The 22,264-nt window shown below is 40.6% G+C and overlaps 1 protein-coding gene across 1 annotated transcript in view; it reads left to right on the top strand.

Moving 5' to 3' along the window:
- The window catches only part of col5a2b (collagen, type V, alpha 2b), a 121,779-nt gene that overhangs the window by 5,194 nt on the left and 94,321 nt on the right, over positions 1 to 22,264 (top strand). The window contains exons 2-3 of the mRNA XM_055637630.1: positions 15,589 to 15,788; positions 21,196 to 21,225. Coding sequence (XP_055493605.1) covers positions 15,589 to 15,788; positions 21,196 to 21,225 — 230 coding nt within the window. The remainder of the gene's footprint in view (positions 1 to 15,588; positions 15,789 to 21,195; positions 21,226 to 22,264) is intronic.

The raw sequence follows: 22,264 nt of genomic DNA, 5'->3' as shown, positions 1-22,264 counted from the left end.
CAAATGTGCCTATGTGCCTATGGTCATGCTTTATGTGCAAAGTGACAAATAACTCTGGTCTGGAAGTTTTCTTTATCTCTATCACAATGTTGCAAAACAACTTCAGATGAAGATTAGACACAAAAAATTGCAGTTGCAGGAATCTTGAGCAAGTTTAAAGAAAGGTATTGACCCAAAATTCTACCTATCCATGTTCTCCAGAGATGCTGCCTGACCTTCTGAGTTACTGCAGCACTTTGTGTTTTTGCTTTAATTGAAATTTTTTGGTTTGACATACATCAAATTAACTTATTAAATTGTCTTAGTAGACAGCCAATTTGTTTGCAAAACTGTTGTTTTAATTTCACACTAATTACTGCTTTCAATGTACATTAGAACAGAGATTCAGATTTTTGTTTTGAATTAATGGCTGCTACTTGCACATTACTCTATATTCCCTGAATCATCTCTAACAATGTGTGGCCTTGGTGAGTTTGCATGTGGGATATTGACTACAGGTCTGATCTTCTTACTTAAGAAATATATATTTTTTGTGATAGAGGGAGTGCAGCAAATGTTTATTCATTAATTTCCAGGGATGATGGATTTGTCATATTGTGAAAGATTAGACAGAATAGGGCTATACTCTTTTGAGTTCAGAAGAATGCGGTATCTCAAGGAAGTGTACGGAATTCTTAAGGGGCATAAGAAAGTAGATAATGGGATGTTTTTTCTCTGACCATGATGATTGGAATCAGGAATAACAGTCTCAAAGAAAAGCCACTGAGGACTGACATGAGAATAAATGTCTTCATTGGCCACAGTTGATGGGCGAAAGTAATCAAAAGACGTTTGAGAAGACATAAGGACAAGGAAATTAGGAAAGAGGGAGACAAACTACCTGGTTCTCTCAGCAATTTCCTTTGCATTTCTGTCAATGTAAAATGAAAACTCTGCTGAGTCAGCTAATAGACAAAGATTCTGACCATTGCAAAAAAAAATGCTTGGGGCTATGGCTGGACTGTGGGTGATGTCAAAGAGAATTTGCAATGCCTAGATCACACACAATCCAGCACACATGAGACAGGCAGCTCCATGCCAAGCATGACACAAAAAAGCTAGATTAATTCAGCGAGTCAGGCAGCATGTCTGGAGAAATACCTATTCCTTCTCTCCAGAGATGCTGCCTGACCTGCTGAGCTGCTCCAACTTTCTGTGTCTATCTTCGGTGTAAACCAGCATCTGTAGTTCCTTTCTAAATTCCAAGCTGAGCCCAATAAGCAAACTGTAGTGTATAACAGGAGCTGTGACTGCCACGTCAGCATCGTCTGAAGCCATTCAACACTCCTGCAATCTGCCCTTTTTGAGATCTCCAGACCAGCTGATATTTCTTTCATTCATGCGGCATGGATTGTGCCGGAAATGTCAACATTTATTGCCCACCCTTAATTGCATTGGTGGGGCTGGACACATATAATTCAAAGCAAGTATCATCACACCATCCCTAGCCAACAATGGGCCTATCCGGTTACGACCCTGCCTGACATCATTTGTGGCCGGCTCTGACTGGTCCTGGCCTGGGTCTTTACACTCCTCTTCACCCACTCCCACCCACCCCTAGTTTCAGTCTGAAGTAGGGTCCCAAACTATCCATTTTCTCCAGAGATGCTGCCAAGCTGTTGTAATCTGATTCAAGATAATGGTACTGACAAATGATACTGAAATACAAACTACCGGTCTGGCAAGAGTTTAGCATTAAAGCTAAATGCCACCAGAGCTGCTGTGAAATGTCCATACAGTTGGTGGAAGGTGAGTGCAGACATGCTGCTCTTGGCAAACTGGAGCAGAATAAAGCAAAGAGCACCTTCTCTGCCAAATGGAGCTTCATCTACTCCAAAGGAGCAGCCATCCACCAATGTGGTTTCAAATACTGGAGGGACATTGCATAATTGGTAAGGCAAGTAAAAGACACTTGGGGAAGCAAGGCAAAAAAAAAAACATGTCTAGGAGGGAACTGCAGATGCTGGTTTACACCAAAGATAGACACAAAATGCTGGAGTAAGCGGGACAGGCAGCAACTGGATAGAAGGAATGGGTGACGTTTCGGGTGAAGACCCTTCTTCAGGCTAAAAAACAAATACCTATTTTGCTGCAGCAAGTAAGAATGTCATTGTTCATTACGGGACATATGACAGTAAAACACGCTTGACTCTCTTGATTCTTGACTAAATTAGGTAATTAGAGAGCAATTGAATGATTTTGATCACAGTTTTGACACAATGTATTGGAATAACTCAGCGGGTCAGCAGCGTCTCTGTAGAAAAAGGATGGCTGACGTCTTAAGTCGGGACCCTTCTTCAGGCTCTATGTGGGTTCTCCTTGTCACAATGTGTGCTAAAATATCAGTGCCAGAGGGGTGGTAACGTGAGAATTGGAACCATGGAGGTTTAGATTTTTTTATTCATGATCACGTGTGGTGAGCATCACTTGAAGAATGGTATTAGTTGTGCCTCCATTTTTCATGTAGAGTTTGGAGAGAAGCTGCTTAATGAGAGGATTGCTATTTGAAAAGGGATTGAGTATATGTGTCTATATCCCATGGAGATTAGCAGAATGAGGTACATTCACTGAAGCCTATAAAATTCTATAGCTTCTGGCAGAGTAGCACAGCTGGGCAGCACAGTGGCACAGCTGGTAGAGCCACTGCCTCAGAGCGTCAGAGACATGAGCTTGATCCTGACCTCAGGTGTTTTCTTCATGGAGTTTGCGCATTCTCCCTGTGACCCGGAGCACGTGTAGGTTTCCTCCATGTGCTCCGGTTTCCTCCCACATCCCAAAAATGTGTAGGTTTGTTGCTTAATTGGCCTCTGTTAATTTCCCCAAGTGTGTAGGGGGTGGATGTGAAAGTGGGATAACATAGAACTTGTGTGAACAGGTGATCGAGAGTTGGCATTGTCTCGGTGGGCTGAAGGGTCTTTCAATCAATCAATCAATCAATCAATCACTGTTTAGAATTTAGGAGCCATATAACCAGAACATTACAACATAAAATAATGACCCTGGTTCTGGGGTTACTGGAAAGTTGAGAACTAAAGGCTATAATTTCAGGTTAAATGGCCTGACCACTTAAGATGTATCTAGACTGCTATGTATTTTTTAAGTTTTCATGTCTTGGAATCAAATAACTCTGAATATCCATTATAAGCATTGGACTAAAGTAAGTACTGCAAAGCAGAGATAGCTCATCTTCCACTTTGATTCCAACACTAGTTCTTTTAATAAGCAGAGCAGGTTCAAAGAAACATATGGCATGATCCTGCCTCCAATTATAATGTTTGTTTTTGATTAAGTATTTCTTACAAAATGCAGTTAAGTGTCTCCAAGCTTCACTGAATTTGAAGGAAATTTACTTTACATTACAGTCCATTAATAGGTTGGAACTTTATGCTTGTGAAGAATGTCATTTATAAGATGCTAATTTTCCTGCAATATTCCAAATGAGAAATTAGAAAGATGTTTAACTGCTGTAGTGATGTGAAATGAAGAAAAACGGTCCTTTCATTTTGAACTATATTTTCATTAGGTCCAAAGTATTCGGGTGATCATTGTCTCATCCTATTATGATGCTCTGAGTAGTAGAGAAATTGTTCAGTTTTGAGCAGGGATCCATGAAGAATTTCAGAACCAGGGACAGGTATCATTTTAGCAAGTTGATTGTACTTAATCAAGAGGTGGCACGGTGGCTCAGCGGTAGAGTGGCTGCCATACAGCACTAGAGACCCAGGTTCGATCCCGACCATGGGTGCTGTCTGTACGGAGTTTGTATGTTCTCCCCATGACTGCGTGGGTTTTCTCCGAGATCTTCGGTTTCCTTCCACACTCCAAAGATGTACATGTTTTTAGGTTAATTAGCTTGGTATAAGTGTAAAATTGTTCCTGGTGTATGTAGGATAGTGTTAATGTGCAGGGATCACTGGTCAGTGTGGACTCGGGAGGCTGAGGGGCCTGTTTCCGCGCTGTATCTCTAAGCTAAACTAAATATTTATATGCTTTAATCAATCCCAATGACAAAGATTGTAGTTTATAATTTTTGAAATGCCCACCTGTTTTGACTCAGCTTGCTGGTGCCAGGTTGAAATGTTCCATTCAGTGAATATAAATATCGCCTGTAAAAACAAAATTACCATTAACCTTGCAGTTTTTTATTCAGTGTTGATATGAAAAATGGAGTGCTATCCATTTAAAATTCACACTTTTTAATTCACACTAAGAAAGTGTTTGGTTTTAAAGTACTTTTTTTTCAGTGGCAGATAGTGTTACTTGTTATTGGGTTAAACCCTCTATGTGTAAATTATTCTATAATCAAAATACACACAAGGTCCAATGCTCGTACAGTTTTTGTGTTCTCACCATAACTGTTAAGAAATGAACCAAGATTACTGACCTTTCAAATGGATTCATTGTTTAGCTGTCCACCATTATTCTGTGCCAGCAAACAACCTGAAACCTTACACTGTTATCATTGCTCACATTAGTTAGTGTAGCGTGATAGAAGAATTCGCAGATGTGCAAAACCTGACAGGGACCTCAACGTGAATACTCCTTCTTTGGCCTCCGAGCCAGTCTGGCTCTACCTCAGTCGCCTGAGAACATGGGTCGGACGATGCAAAGCCCTCATGCAGAAGTGGGGGGTACACAATGATGGGCCAACCAAATGTGACTACGGGGAGGCAACCCAAACTATACAGCACTTACTTACCTGCCCACTTCTACCAAAGCCCTGCAAACCAGAAGATCACAATGTCTTCAACCCATGTGCTAGAGTCTGGGAAACTGCTTTTGATGGAAAATAAGCTTTTTTCAAAGTGAGAGCGGGACATCTAAAAACCGGGCATTTGATTGGCCCAAGTTAGAAAATTTTAAATTATAAAATAAAATTGAAATTAGGGAGCTTAGGGTTAAAGTGAAAGGGGAGAAATCTGAGCAGTATTTTCACTTGGTGTGATGCATATCTGGAACGAGCTGCCTGAGGAAGCTAATAAATCAGATAATATTCAGAGTTTCAAAGGGCATTTGGATATACTGCCACCTTGCATGCTACGGATATTTGATTTATGCGTTTTGGAATAATGCTTTTGTTTAATACATAAGTTCATACATGTCATAAAAAAAGAGACTTAGGCCATTTGGCCCATCAAGTCTACCCCTCCATTCAATCATGGCTGATCTATCTTTCCCTCTTGACCGCATTCTTCTGTCTTCTCCTTGTAACCTTTGACACCCTTACTAATTAAGAGCCTGTCAATCTCTGCTTTAAATATGCCCAAAGACGGCCTCCAAAACCGTCTGTGGCCATGAATTCTACAGTTTCACCACCCTCTGGATAAAAAAGTTCCTCCTCAACTCCTTTCTAAAGGTACATCCTTTTATTCTGAGGCTGTGGCCTCTGGTCCTGGACTCTCGCACTAGAGGAAACACCCTCTTCACATCCACTCGATCTAGGCCTTTCACTATGCGGGTAAGTTTCAATGAGGTCCCCCCGCATTCTTCTAAACTCCAGCGAGTATCGGCCCAGAGCAGTTAAATGCTCTTCATATGTTAACCCAATCATCCCACTGATCATTCTCATAAACCAAATGGACCCTCTCCAATGCCAGTTTATCCCTAATCATCGTCCGCAAGGGTGGCAGGGTGGAGCAGCGCGAGAGTTGATGCCTTGCAGCACTTGCAGCACTTGCAGCGCCAGAGACCTGGGTTCAATCCCGACTACAGGTGATGTCTGTACGTTTTCCCCTGTGGAGTTTGTACGTTTTTACCAGTGTCCGTGAGGGGTTTTCTCCGAGATCTTCGGTTTACTCCCACACTCCAAAGATATACAGGTTTGTAGGTAAATTGGCTTGGTGTATGTGAAAATTGACCTGAGTGTGTGTAGGATAGTGTCAATGTACAGTTAAACTTAGAGCCTGGGTCAATGTTTGGGACAATGATATTGTGGCTATTGCGAAAACATGCTTGGAAGAGGAACATGACTTGCAGCTCATTGTTGTGGGATTTTGATATTTCTGACCTGATTGAGAAGGAGGCAGAAGAGGTGGAGGAGTTGCTCTACCCTCTTCTCTCAGAGAGAATATACTGCAGGGTTTGTCGACTGAAGCTTAGAAATAAGAAAGGTGCGAGCATTATAATGGGATTGTATACAGGCCCCCAATAGTAAGCAGGAGATAGAGAAAGAGATTTGTAGAGTGATTACCGGTAGATGCCAAAGCAACAGGGCCAAACAAAGGCGGGTGTGACTGGCATATCGTGAGGCATCTTGGTTGGCAGGGACAAGCTGCGCCAAAGAGTCTGTTTCTGTGCTGTATGACCATGACTATGGCAGGAGACAAGATATGGGAAGATGTCTACCTTAGGTCTGTGAGTGCATGTGTGTGTGTGTGCGTGCACATGCATGTGTACATGCATGTGTGTGTATGCATTTGTGTGAGTGTGTATGTGCGTAGTGTGGGGTGGTGGGCTAGCCGTGGGTTAGGGGGTGATGGGCATAATAATGGCGAAACTGTCTTGTGGTGTGAGATTAGATACCTGGCACTGTATAATTCAGGACTATGTGTCTGGAGGCATGCAGTAGCTATTACTGGAGAACAGTCCTGAGTACTACAATGCTGGGAGTATCTTATCCCACACTGTGCGACTGTCTGTCCATTACAGGACATACCTGAGCAACTTTACCTGTTGTTGAGTACCTGTGGATAAGAGCTAGTCTTGTCATCATGTTCAGCATAGACATTGTTGGCCGAAGGACTCTGTTTTTGTGCTGTACAATTCTGTGTTCTCTGTTCTAAGGCTGAGACCCATGACCTCCAGGTTCAAGAATTGCTTTTTCCCATCAATCGTCAGGCTCCTGAACTATCCGACACAACCCTATCTCAGCAACAATCCATTATAGACTTTGTTTTGGTTGCACTATTTTGCATTATTATGGCCTAGTTACCTAGTATAACTGATAATATTACTGTATTATTGATTATTATATATTCATTTATTGTATTGTTACCTTAATGGATCTGTAACGCTGCAGCAAGAATTAAATTCTTCCAGCCCCAATGCAGAAGCCACTTGCGGCACAGTGGCGCAGCAGATAAAGTTGCGGCCTCTCAGTGTCAGAGACCCGGGTTGATACGGAGTTTGCATGTTCTCCCTGTACCCACGTGTATTTCTTTTGGGTACTTCAGTTTCCTCCCACATCCGAAAGATGGGCGGGTTTATAGGTTAATTGGCCTCTGTAAAATTGCCCCTCATGCATAGATGGTGGATGCAAAAGTGTGGATAACAAGGTCGGCGTGGACTCGATGAGCTGAAGGTCCTGTTTCCATGCTGTATCTGTCAATTCAACTCATTAAACTTTGTGACTCTTGTAATTTAGATATTGGAGGATTTTGAAAAGCAGCGCCATCTACTGTGGAGTCAGGGAAGTAACACTAAACAATGAAACCAAATGGACCAGATTTTAACCAAAGGGTAACAAAATGCTGGAAAACTCAGTGGATGAGACAGCATCTCTGGAGAGAAGGAATAGGCGACATTTCAGGTACGAAGAAGGGTCTCGACCTGAAACATTGCCTCTTCCTTCTCTCCATAGATGCTGCATCACCCATTGAGTTTCTCCAGCATTTTTGTCTACTTTCAATTTTTCCAGCATCTGCAGTTCTTTCTGAAAGATTTTAACCAAAGATCTGTTTGGAAAAATGCACAACACAGCTCATGTGCAAATTGATCAGTGCCATGCTTTCCATTGTTGGGACATTGAATATACTGTAAGAGTCGGGAAATCTTGTTGCAGCTCTATAGGACATTGGTGAGGCCACATTTGGAGTATGGTGTGCAGTTCTGGTCGCCCCATTACAGAAAACTGTGACGAGTGCTGTACCTCAGGATTGGGTGATAGGCTCATTGCTGTTTGTCAACTATATCAATGATTTGGATGAAAACATACAAGATATGATTAGCAAGTTTGCGAATGACAATAAAGTGGGTGGTACTGTAGATAGCGAAGATGGTTGTCAGAAATTGCAGCAGAATCTTGATTGGTTGGGCAGGTGGGCTGAGGAATGGTTGATTTAATTTAATGCGATGTGCGAGGTGTTGCATTTTGGGCAGCCTAACAAGACAGGACCTATACGGTGAATGACAGGACTGGGGAGAGTTGTAGGACGGAGGAAGTGCAAGTACATTGTTCCTTGCAATTGGCATCACAGGTAGATATGGTGGTCAGGAAGACTTTCGGTACATTGACCCACATCAGTCAGAGTATTGAGTACACAAGGTAGACACATAATGCTTGTGATTAACAAGGTGATTACAAGTATTTTGTACCAAGGGAGCAGGGCCTGAGCAAATGTAAGACAGAAATATAGGTCAGTCACAGAACTCAGAACTTGGTTGACTGCAAACCCTTTGGAAAGGTGCTTGATTCAGCTGGCCAGGCAACATCCAGGACCCCCTTCTTCCACACCCTCTCCCCACTCGGTTGCTCCACTCCCTCACCGGGTACTCCCAAGGCCAGTGATCAGTGATTGCACAGCCTCCCCCCTTTCAAAAACGCTCCAATCCAATTTAGAGCATATATATTATATTCAAGTTAAAAGACTCGCTGCAGTATGCACCATATTGCACAATTCCAATCGGAGGAGAACATCCCCCTCCCACCCACTCCCCCTCCTCCCATCCACCCCCTCCTCCCACCCCCCTCTCCTCCCACCCCCCCCCCCCCCCCCCCCCCGGTCGCTATGCTTCCTCGGGCTTGGTCTTTCGCAATTTCTCACTCCCAACTCTCGCCCAATGTTGGCAACCTTGGGATTGTACTATCGGCAGCCCTCATTTCTGGGATGAAATTACGACTAGCTGAGGTACACAGATTGAAAGATTACTGAGCTCCATGGCTGCAGGTTAAAATGCAGAAACAAATAATAACTCTTTATCAGCCGCCGCTGTGCGGAAGGGTTGAATTCACTTGGCAGCCAGGATCTTGCTTTTACTCCAAAGCTTGATGGCTTAGTCATAGAGTGATACAAGGTGGAAACAGGCCTGTTGGCCCAACTTGCCCACACCGGCCAACATGTCCCAGCTATACTGGAACGTGTAGAATTATGGCATGAATTATTCAGATGGGGTTTCAGACATTGAATGTAAAAATATGTTTTATATTATTTTACTCAATCATAATGTTTTTAGTCAACATGTCACTTGTATTATTAGACTTTTTTTCATTTAGTTTATATTAAATTCAAATTAATTAAATCTACCTCGGCTGTATTTAAACATCTCAGGTGATCACTGAGGTTAAATGTAATCCAGTGGTCACAACGTGCCGTGGGGAGTCAGTGGGTCAGGCAGCAAGTCTGGAGATGCATGTCTTATTTCACTTAGGTAGCTTACAACCAAGCAGTATGAACATTGAATAGTGCCGTGAGGGGTGGTTGAAGGAAGGGCTTAGATGCTTAAGTACTTTGGAAAGTTGTAGATGTAGAAAGGAGAAGATGCTTAGACAATGTTCATCCAAAATGTTCTGCTCCAAAGGATCCTGGCATTCCAAGTGTAATAAACACAAAGGTTGGCACATAGCTCCATAGATAGATGAATGCAATCAACCTGGTGTGCACAAACAAATAAGATAGATATAGACATAGAAAATAGGTGCAGAAGGAGGCCATTCGACCCTTCGAACCACCACCGCCATTCATTGTGATCATGGCTGATCGTCCCCTATCAATAACCTGTGCCTGTCTTCTCCCCATATCCTTTGACTTCACTAGCCCCTAGAGCTCTAACTCTCTCTTAAATCCATCCAGTGACTTGGCCTCCACTCCCCTCTGTGGCAGGGAATTCCATAAATTCACAACTCTCTGGGTGAAAAAGTTTTTTCTCACCTCAGTCATAAATGACCTCCCCTTTATCCTAAGACTGCGGCCCCTAGTTCCAACATTGGGAACATTGTTCCTGCATCTAGCTTATCCAGTCCTTTTATCTATATTACTAAAAGTCTGATCTTGACCGCTTTTGGCCCACTGTGGTGCGATTTCCGAGAGAACGCCGCCACCTACGGCCATCATTTTTGGCCACCTCAGAGCCCTCCTCCGCTTTCCGGGACCAGAGGATTTTTCCCATTGATGAAAAATGAGAGGGATATTAATGTTTTTACCAAATTCCCCATTCTTTCTGCTTCTGCCTGCTGGCGGCAGGGGGAGGGACTATAAAACCCGGAAGTGTCGTACCTCACTCAGTCTCTGCCAGACCCAGGAAGCAAGGGGGTCACGGCTCTCTGAGCTGCGAATAACACTGAACGCACGTTTACTCCACGGTGAGTCCACTCGATGCGGCTGTAAAGTGGTTGCTGCCCAATTGTTTGCCTCGCCTTTTTTTTTTTTTTAAGTTTGTGTTCATAAAATGAATTTTGGTTAGCAGGTGGCTGCTTGCTCCACAATTGTTTGCCTCGCCTTTTTTAAAAAAAAGTTTGTGGACTTCCGGCGGCGTCATGGAGAATTAAGGCGCGGCATTGATCTTCTCCCCCGTAAAAAAATTGTAAAAGCCGTTTTAAGTCAGCACCGATTTTTTTTTAAACTCACCGAAGTCGCCTGGTGTTGTGTAAAGGTGATATCATCAGAAGGTGAGGTGAAAATCGGGGAGATTTTAGCAAGAAGATTAAGCAAATATATTAGTAAATTGATAAACCCTGATCAAACGGGGTTTATACCTAAAAGATACTCATTTAATAATCTGAGACGCCTGTTTAATATAATGTACTCGCATAAAGTAGAGGAAGAAGATATATCAATTATTTCTTTGGATGCAGAGAAAGCATTTGATCAGGTAGAGTGGCAATACTTATATAAAGTACTACAAAAATTTAATATGGGAGAGAATTTTATAACATGGGTAAAATTATTATATGATAAACCGATGGCAAGAATTTTAACTAATGACATGTTATCTCAAAAATTTCAACTATCAAGGGGTAATAGGCAGTGATGTGCACTATCACCCCTGCTATTTGCCCTTATGATAGAACCCCTGGCTGAAAGTATAAGAATTCATCCGAATATTCAGGGCTATAATACCAGGGACTCAAAGAATAAAATCTCATTATATGCAGACGATATACTTTTATATATTACAAAGTCACAAATGAGCATACCAAATTTATTAAACTTAATAGAGGAATTTGGGTCTTTTTCTGGATATAGAATAAACTGGAACAAAAGTGAAATCATGACATTAAAACCTCAAGAACCTACACACTTATTGAAGTTCCCCTTTAAAATCGCAACAGAAAAATTTAAATATTTGGGTATTCAGATTACTAGAAAATATAAAGCATTATTTAACGCTAATTTCATACCTTTATTAAATAAACTTAATACGCTGATTAAATTTTGGAAAACACTTCCCTTATCATTATTAGGTAGAATAAATGCAATAAAAATGATCTTCCTACCACAATTACTATACCTATTTCAGTCTATACCGGTATATATACCAAAATATATATTTTTAAAATTAGACTCTAACATTACAAATTATATTTGGGACTATAGATCACATAGAATCACAAAAAAACACTTATGTAAATCAAAAGAGGTCAGGGGACTTTCACTTCCGAATTTTATGTATTATTACTGGGCAGTGCATATTAAGAACATGATTTATTGGTTGGATAGTTCTACCCAACAGACAGAATGGATAAAAATGGAGAAGGAGGATTGCCATCCTTGTAATATAGGAACGACCCTCTTTTCCCCCAAAAAACTGAATAACACAATATATAAGAAGAACCCAATTATATATGGTACAATAAGAATTTGGAAACAAATAGAATTATCTTTAAAATTAAGAAATCTATCACTGTTAATGCCAATTGCGAATAACCCTTTATTTAAACCATCTCTTATTGATAAGACATATAACCAATGGGAAAGTCTCGGAATTAGAAGGATCGGGGATATGTACGAAATGGGAAACCTACTATCATTCCAACAACTACAATTAAAATTTAAATTGAAAAACAACCAATATTTTAATTATCTTCAGATTTGCGACTTGGTGAAAAAATATATACAAGGATATCAAAAAGTAACTCCTGACTTATTGGAAGAAGCAATGAATATTGAAGCTGACTCACAAAAATTAATATCATATTTATATAATAGTATTCTAAATATAGACCTACCATCGACAGAGGTACTTAGAGAAGAGTGGGAACGGGAACTAATGATAAAAATTACTAAGGTTAAATGGGAAAAATACCTGATATATATTCACAAATGTTCAATTAATGTAAGACATAATCTAATTCAATTTAAAATTGTACATAGATTATATTATTCAAAAACAAGATTGAACAAATTTTATCCAAATATATCCGCCACTTGTGATAAATGTCTAGCCCAAAAGGCAACTATAACACACTCCTTAGTTTCCTGCATAAAACTTTATAGATTTTGGAATGATATTTTTGAAATATTTACAAAATTATTCAAGACAAGAATGGAACCTAATACTGAAATGATTATATTTGGTGTAATGGAAGATGGGAATAAATTGAACACATCTCAAAATCTATTCCTTAACTATGGTTTAATAATAGCAAAAAAATTAATACTTAAATTTTGGAAGGGTACATCAATACCAACGCTTAAAATGTGGATTGCAAGTATGTTGGACACCGCTCATCTTGAGGAAATGCGATTCCTCCTAATGGATAAATCAGACCAATTCATAACGAGTTGGTCTCCATTCGTCGTTTTATTGGAATCATATGGTGCAACACAATTGTAAAAAATAACTGTTTCAGGACTGGACGAGGGTTGGTCAAGATTATAAATAATGATCTCCTTTTCTTTTTTATTTTATTTTATTTTCTCTATTTTCTCTCTCAACTTTCTTCATTTACTCGTTTTCTTTCTTCACACACTATATATTTTACATCTATCTATCCTTTACTACCTAACTTCTTTTTCTTATTCTATTCTTTTTTCAATGTAACAAAAAAAAAAGAAGTTGTACATGAAATGTATTATGAAAATATATATTAGGCACTTTGGTGCCATATGAGTGTACTTACTTCTAATAAAATAATATATTAAAAAAAAAAAAAAAAGTTTGTGTTCACAAAATGAATTTTGGTTGTCAGGTGGCTGCTTGCTGCCCAATTGTTTGCCTTGGTTGTTAAAATCATTGCAACAGTTGGCTTCCAGCCCAAGAATGCATTCGGCACACATTGTCTATACTAGCCCTCTGGAAACCAGTACCTTCGGCCCGCAACAACCAGTTTGTGTTCAAAAAATGAATTTTGGTTGACAGGTGGCTGCTTGCTGCCACCTGTCAACCAAATAGCCATGATCATATTGAATGGAAGTGCTGACTCGAAGGGCCGAATGGCCTATTCCTGCACCTATTTTCTATGTTTCTATGCTTGAGTATATGGCAATAAAACTCAATCACTTGATTTTGAAGCATTCATGCATGGTGGAGGTATAATGTAGTCATAGAGTGATACAATGTGAAAACAGGCCCTTCGGTGCAACTTGCCCACAGCCGCCAACATGTCCCAGCTACGCTACCTGCTTTTGATCCATACCTCCAAACCTGCCCTATCCATGTTTCAGTCTAACTGTTTCTTAAATGTTGGGATGGTCCCTGCCTCAACTACCTCCTCTGGCAACTTGTTCCATACACCCACCACCCTTTGTATGGAAAAGTTACTCCTTAAAAAGTTACCTCTTAAAAATAATTCATACAAAAACCATTGATATCATACTTCTACAATGCACTAAAACATGATTTTAATACATCACATTTCAAAAAGTCCCTACCCTGAGAGGGGAGACACCCCACTTGCACATCCTCTCCCCACTCGGTTGCTCCACTCCCTCACCGGGTACCCCCAAAGCCAGTGATCAGTGATAGCTCAGCTTCCCCACTTTCAAAAACGCTCCACGGTCCCTGGTTCAGACGTAGAACACTGCCAGATGTGAGCGGGGAACTGAGGCCAGTTGTCCATGATGTCTGGATCCCAATGCTCAGCGCTTCATGTTTCGGAGTTGGCTAATGTTATTGATTTGTAATTAGCCTGATTTGTAATTAGTTGACAAAACCTTAATTTATTAATCTGGAATATCCAGGGGGATGAGGTAAGTGTAATATTAAAATGACATGCAAGGTGTCAGGCTGTCTGTCACAACATACAGCCCCAATAACCCATTATTGGGAAGGTAGCACTATTGTCATTTGCCACTCAACTATTATGTTTGTTTACCTCACTGACTATTTCTAACCCCCCCTCCCCCCAAATTCCTTTGACCGATTGTATAGAAATGTCCCCAATCTCATTGTTTTATTAATTGAACACGTAGATGAACATCCTCAAGGAGTGTAATCAGATGGAAACTGATTCAGATGCGATATTTAAGAGCTTGTTCAAAGGAGGGGAATATTTTAAAGGAGTGGCAGAGATACTTGCAGGGGAATGTGTGAGGATATGATTATTTGTCTTTAGTTTTAGCTTGAACCAGGACATCTGAAGATTTAGAGTTTAATATCATAATTGTACTGATACTGACCCCAACCAACCACGTGATGAATATCATCCATTCCGGAGGTTTGACTTTTATGATGCCATTTAACTTCACTTGGATTTTAATCACTTCAATGTAGAAGTAATTGGGAATGGGGAGCAATGGAACAAAAAATTCCTTCGGTACATATTAACTGTAATAAGCCCCATAAAAAGATTACTGCATTAGATAAGCACCTGTGGACTGGAATGTAATAGGTTAAGTCCAGGGGGTCAGATATGGGGCTTAATGTGTGGACCAGGGGAGTGTTCACCATTGGGAACCTAAGCAGGTAAGCAGCTATCATCAGGGTAGAATAGTGGGTGGGGGGGGGGGGTGCAGGTGTAAGGCTGGACTCGGGGTCAGGAATGAGAGAAGGTATGCAACTGGAGTCCGGGTCAGGAGTAGTACCCGGTGTGCAGTGAGACCCAGGTTGGTCAACATGGGCCGTGTTTGATTATAATCTGATTTCCATACATGAATATACTAAGATCAGTCATGTGCTGCACGTGTTGATCAGAGCCTGGGCTCTACTGTGGAATATAATTAGGAATGTAATTTAGTCTAACCTTATAGCTAATCCAATTTAAAGCATATATATTGCATTCAAGTGTAAGTTAAAAGACTCGCTACAGTATGCACCATATTGCTCAAATTCAAACTGAAAAATGCAAAAGCCCCATACCAATGGGAGGGGGCACCCTCCTCCCCCCATCCCTGGTCGCTACGCTCTCTCAGGCTTGGTCTCTCGCAATTTCTCACTCCCAACTCTCACCCAATGTTGGCAGCCCTGGTATATTTGACGGTGAGATATCTAATCTATAAGGGAGTCAAGAGGTATGCGAGAAGGTGGGATGGTGGCATTGAGGCCAAGACTGGTCCATTGTGATCTGATGCAGAGCTCCCCAAGGGGGTGCCTGGCCTCTTCCTGCTTTTATATCTTATATTAATATTGCATTGTATGTTCTCAGTTTAATGCATGTTCTTGTTTCTTTTATAGACAATGGATGTCTACAAGGAGAAATTGAATTTAACGACAAGGATATTTGGAAACCGGAGCCCTGCCAAATCTGTGTCTGTGACCATGGAATCATCCTCTGTGATGAAATAAATTGTGACCCTATAGACTGCACTGATGCTGAGATCCCCTTAGGAGAATGCTGTCCAATATGTCCTCCATTTATACCAGTAACAAGTCCTGTAAGAACCTTTCCATTGCTGTATTTCATTTTTACTTAAGCGCTAATGTTTCAGTTGCAACTACAGTGTCCTCCATAATGTTGGGGACAAAACCCCATTATTTATTTATTTGCCTCTGTACTCCACAATTTGAGATTTGTAATAGAAAAAAATCACATGTGGTTAAAGTGCACATTGTCAGATTTTAATAAAGGCAATTTTTATACATTTATTTTCACCATGTAGAAATTACAGCAGTGTTTATACATAGTGCCCCCATTTCAAGGCAGCATAGTGTTTGGGACACAGCAATGTCATGTAAATGAAAGTAGTCATGTTTAGTATTTTGTTGTGTTCATTTCGGATGATTAGATAAGTGAGCCAGTACCTTCTGTAGTCATACATGCCCGGGCCATAACACCACCACCACCATGTTTCACAGAGGAGGTGGTTTCCTTTGGATCTTGGGCGGTTCCTTCTCTTCTCCATACTTTGTTCTTGCCATCATTCTGATATAAGTTAATATATAAATATGGCCTTTATTAAAATCTCAAATTGTGGAGTACAGAGACAAATAAATAAATGATGGGTCTTTGTCCCAAACATTATGGAGGGCACTGTACATATTGTCTTTATGCAAAGGATAATTAAGCAGTCTGGGTATGGCATGGGAAGCATTTGTTGGCAACTAAACAGTCATGATATTGCAGAGGAAAATGACATTACAATAAGGTGGAAATAAGTCCCCTCTGCGTTTAATAAACAACAAGGAATTGCATATAGTTCACGAGTAGAGATATCTTGATTCACATTTTTAAAGAACTGGTTTTGTTGGAAAGTCATCAATCAGAAAGATTAGCAAAAACAAACTGCTAGAGTTGAGTTGAGTTTAGTTTATTGTCATGTGTCATGTAAAGCCCTGTAAAGTCCGATCGAAGATAGTCCAAGGGTCTCCACAAGGGTAGATGTTAGCACAGGACTACTCTTTGGTTGTTGGCGGGATGCCTCAGTTGCCTGATATCAGCTGGGAAGACACAGTCCCTGAATCTAGTCAAATCAATCAGCATCTGCGGAGACAAAGTTCAGGTTGTGACCCGTTATTAGGATTGAGAGTGTAGGGGGAAAATGGCTGGTGTAAAGAGGTGAAGGGAGGAGTGAGTTGAGTTGGCACATGTTGGGTGGAATTAGGTGAAGTGGGGGGATGATGGTGGATGCAGGGGATGTTTAGAGACCTAGGTTGCTGGGTAGTAGATGGAAACAGATAAGGAAAATAAAATGGGAAGATGTAGTCAGTTGGGAGGGGTGGGGTGGATGGAGGAAGGTAGAGATAGAGGCTGCAATTTGGTAAATAGCACCAGAAAAGAGAGGGATGATAGGGAGATGGAACCAGATTGGGGAGGGGGCAATAATGTAGGCCGAGGGAATGGGAAGTAGAAGCTAGATGGGGAAATAGGAGTGGAAAAGGAACACTGGTTGTCCCGGTTGCCTAAAATTGGAAAACTCAAAGTTCATACCATTGGGTTGTTTGCCGCCCAAGTGTGATATGAGGTGTGGTTCTGATTGCAATGGCAGGTTTTGAGGACTACGATGCTTCCAAAAATGGTTAGATTTCTGAAATGTATTTAATATTTCATGGAATGTCCATCATTACAGATGTCTGTATGGCACTTTGAGCCAGTTTTATTTAGTTTAGTTTATCTTAGAGATATAACGCAGAAACTGGCCCTTCGGCCTACCGAGTCTGCACCGACCAGCGATCCCCACACATTAACACTACCCTACACATAGTAGGTACAATTTTACATTGATACATTCATACCAAGCCAATAACCTACAAACCTGTACTTCTTTAGATTGTGGAAGTAAACCGAGGATCTCAGAAAAAACTCACGCAGGTCAAGGGAAGAACATACAGCACGTGTAGTCAGGACAGAACCCGGGTCTCTGGTGCTGAAAGGCAGTAGCTCTACTGTTATGTTACCCTGGGATTCTGGGATCTTATGTGATTCAACAGAGTTTGTTATGAACCTGCGTACAATAAGTCTCACCTACAATTATATCAAGGACTCCAAAACCGCTATTCCTTATTTAACCAAAGGCTTTCAGAAGTTCACAGTCGGAATGTATCTGAGATCCATAGTATCAGGTCACTTTTGTCCTTCTGGACAAAGGAACAATCACATCATAATTTCACATAAATGTTTAGACCTGATCCATTAACCACATATCAGTTAAAGAGTGAATTAGATGGTTGGAATGCTATTAGTTACAATTAACATTTTACCAACTGCATTCCAACCAGCCTTATAAATTTGGACACCTCTTAAACGCCTATTTGAAAATGTTATACTATCAACAATTATACTTTAACATGAAATTAAATATTTTTAACAGTTCCAGAAAGGACATAATTGTTTGAGACAACTGATAATTCGGGGGATGTATTTTTCAGGAAGTATTTTTGCTTGTCTAACATTAAAGGGAGAGTTTTTGAAATAGAGATTACAATAGATTTGCATTTATACTGTGAATTTTCCACTAGAGAAGTAGAAGTGGGGGCGACACGGTGGCGCAGCATTAGAGTTGCTGCCTTATAGCGCCAGAGACCCGAGTTCAATCCTGACCACTGGTGCTGTCTCTACAGAGTTTGTACGTTCGCCCTGTGAACTGTGTGGGTTTTCTTCAGGTGCTCTGGTTTCCTCCCACATTCCAAAGATGTACAGGTTTGTAGTTTAATTGGCATTGGTATAATTGTAAATTGTTCCTAGTGTGTGTGTTTGATGGTGTGTGGGGGATCGCTGATCGGCGCGGACTCGGTGGGCAGAAGGACCTGTTTCAATGCTGTATCTCTAAACTAAACTAAACTTAATAGTAATTATTTCTATTATGCTGTCAACTTCCAGTGCCAGGTATTTCTCTCAATTTCCTCAAAGGTGTATGGGTTTGATTTTCGACTATTGGCATTCGATAACATTATTTTTAATGCGTGCTGGAAATAGACTCAATTGTAACATTCAAAAAAGACGTAGGGAAAAAGAGGTGACATGAAAGGAGGCAGGGAAAGGGATGAACTGAATTGCTTTTAATAAGAAGTCAGCAGAGGGTCAGTGGGTTGAATGATCTCTTCTAATCTGTGTCAAAGATCAACCACATTATTATTAAATGGCAGGGCCAATGTAAAGAGCTGTATGCCCTAGGCATGCCATTTTTTATGTTCTCACATTACAATAATGTTTGTTCATACTGTATTATTCCTTGGTCTTTGTCATCATTTTTACATTTCAGACTTTTAAACCAATAGAGATGCAGCACGTGAAAACAGGCCCTTTGGGCCACCGAGTCCACACCAACCAGCGATCTACACACATTAACACTACTCTACACGCATTAGGGACAATTTTATACTAATACATTTATACCAAGCCAATTAGCCTACAACACTGTACGTCTTTGGAGAGTAGGAGGAAACTGATGATCTCAGGAAAAAAACATGCAGGTAATGGGGAGAACGTACAAACTCCGTACAGACAGCACCTGAAGCCAGAAGCAAACCCGGGTATCTGGCACTGTAAGATAGTCACTCTAACGCTATGCCGCCATACTGCCCTGGGATTCTGGTATCTTGTGTGATACAACAGAGTTTGGTGGAACCTGCCTACAATAAGTCAAGTGCGCCAGAACTATTCTTTATTTACCTAAAGCCTTTTAGAAGTTAACAGTCTGAATGTAAGTGAGATCCAAAATACAACATCAGGTCACTTTTGTCCTTCTGGACAAAGGAACAATCACATCATAAATTCACATCAATGTTTAGACTTTGATCATTTAACCACATATGAGTTAAAGAGTGAATTAGCTGGTTGTAATGCTGTTTGGTAAAATTACCATGTCACCAACAGCATTCGAACCAGTGTTTTAAATTTGGAACCTCTTAAATGCCTATTTGAAAACGTTATGATATCAACAATTATACTTTAACATGAAATTAAATGTTTTCAACAGTTCAAGAAAGGACATTATTGTTTGAGAACTGATAATTTGGGGGATGCATTTTTCAGAAAGTTATTTTGCTTGTCCAACATTAGAGGAAGAGTTTTGAAATAGAGATTTGTATTTTTACTGTGAATTTCCCACTGCACTGGATGAGTAGCAGTGGTGCGGCATGGTAGCGCAGTGGTAGAGTTGCTGCCTTAGAGCGGCCGAGACCTCAGTTCAATCCTGACTACGGGTGCTGTCTGTATGGAGTTTGTACATTCTCTCTGTGACTGTGTGGGTTTTCTCCGGTTTCCTCCCGCACTCCAAAGACGTACAGATTTGTAGGTTAATTGGCTTGGGTAAAATAGTAAATTGTCCCTAGTGTGTGTAGACGAGTATGAGAGGATCACTGGACGACGGACTCGGTGGGCCAAAGGGCCTGGCTCCATGCTGTATCTCTAAACTCTTCTTCTTCTTTTTGTGTCTTTGAAGCTGGTTGGTTATATGACAGTTTCCCATTCCTTTACACAGTCCTTTGCGTTTTTATTGAACACTGCAAGGTCCTTTGGGCTGCACTGGTTGGGTAGTAGGGGGCAGACAAGGCAGTGCTGCATTGTATGGTCCTCTTCTCCACATTCACAGGTGGTTTGGCCAGTTCCATAGCCCCATCTGGCCATGGCATCTCTAAACTAAGCTAAGCTAATTCCAATAGTAATTATGGCTATTTTGCCGTCAACTTCCAGTTGCAGATATTTCACTCAGTTTCCTCAAGGTGTAGTGGTTAGATTTTCAACTATCATCTTAGTAAAACTGTTATTTGTATTGCGTGCTGGAAAAAGAACAATTGTAACATTAAAAAAAAATGTAGGGAAAAAGAGGTGACAAGAAACGAGGCGGGGAAAGAGATGAAGTGAATTACTTTTTACAAGAAGTCAGTAGAGGGCCAGTGAGTTGAATGATCTCTTCTGAAGTGTGCCAAAGATCAGCCATGTTCTTATTAAATGGCAGGGCCATTGTGAAGATCTGCATGTCCTGGGCATGCGATTTTTAAAATATTCTCGCATAACAATAATGAGTTTGGTTCACACTTTGTTAGTATTTTTACATTTTAGACTTTACACTTTAGAGATGCCGTGTGGAAAGCAGGCCTTTCGGCCCATCGAGTCCACGCCGTTCAACCCGTACAATAGCACTACACGACACACTAGGGCCAAATTACAATTTTTTACGGAGGTGAATTAACCTACAATCCTGTACATTTTGGAGTGTGAGGGGGAACCGGAGCACCTGGAGAAAACCCATATGTTCACAGAGAAAATGTATAAAGTCTGTACAGACATTACCCGAGGTCAGGGTTTCTGGCAATATAAGTCAGCAACTCTACCTCTGTGCCATTGTGCCACCCGCTATGCAATATTTCTTACTAGTAAAATATTTATTTTCTTCATTACAGTATGATAACTCCTGCACTGACTGCAACCAGGTAAGTGTAAACCTTTTGATATGAAATAACATTTATAGCTATTGATGTTCTTTCTATCTATGCACAATGATAAAGGTGAAAGTTATTATGTGTTACAAATACTACAGTTTCTTAGTGTAACGACGAGTGTTGTAGGTATTGTATCATGTGTGGTGGTTTCTCCATTCCACTCTCATTAGTCACTGTAAATCTGAACCATCAAACAGCATACCACCGACACCTTCATATAAGTTTGTTTATGCATATCAAAGACTAGAGGGCATAGATTTTTAGATGAGAGGGGCAAAGTTTAAAGGAGATATGTGGAGCAAGTTTTTTTACCCAGAGAGTGGCGGATGCCTGGAATGTGCTCCCAGGGATGGAGGTGGACACAGACATGACAGTGGCATTAAGAGGGTTTTGGACAGGCACATAGTTGTGCAGGAAATGGGATATAGATCTTGTGCAGGCAGAGGAGAGCAATTTCACTGGGCATCATGATCAGCATGGACATTGTGGATCAGAGGGCCTGTTCCTGTGCTGCACTGTTCTTGTTTTAATAATATCTTTAAAATTCTGGTATCTTGTGTGATACAACAGAGTTTGGTGGAACCTGCCTACAATAAGTCAAGTGCGCCAGAACTATTCTTTATTTACCTAAAGCCTTTTAGAAGTTAACAGTCTGAATGTAAGTGAGATCCAAAATACAACATCAGGTCACTTTTGTCCTTCTGGACAAAGGAACAATCACATCATAAATTCACATCAATGTTTAGACTTTGATCATTTAACCACATATGAGTTAAAGAGTGAATTAGCTGGTTGTAATGCTGTTTGGTAAAATTACCATGTCACCAACAGCATTCGAACCAGTGTTTTAAATTTGGAACCTCTTAAATGCCTATTTGAAAACGTTATGATATCAACAATTATACTTTAACATGAAATTAAATGTTTTCAACAGTTCAAGAAAGGACATTATTGTTTGAGAACTGATAATTTGGGGGATGCATTTTTCAGAAAGTTATTTTGCTTGTCCAACATTAGAGGAAGAGTTTTG

The sequence above is a fragment of the Leucoraja erinacea genome, chromosome 7 (genome assembly GCF_028641065.1).
Source record: "Leucoraja erinacea ecotype New England chromosome 7, Leri_hhj_1, whole genome shotgun sequence".
Lineage (NCBI taxonomy): Eukaryota > Metazoa > Chordata > Chondrichthyes > Rajiformes > Rajidae > Leucoraja > Leucoraja erinaceus.
This window is presented reverse-complemented; position numbering and strand designations above follow the sequence as displayed.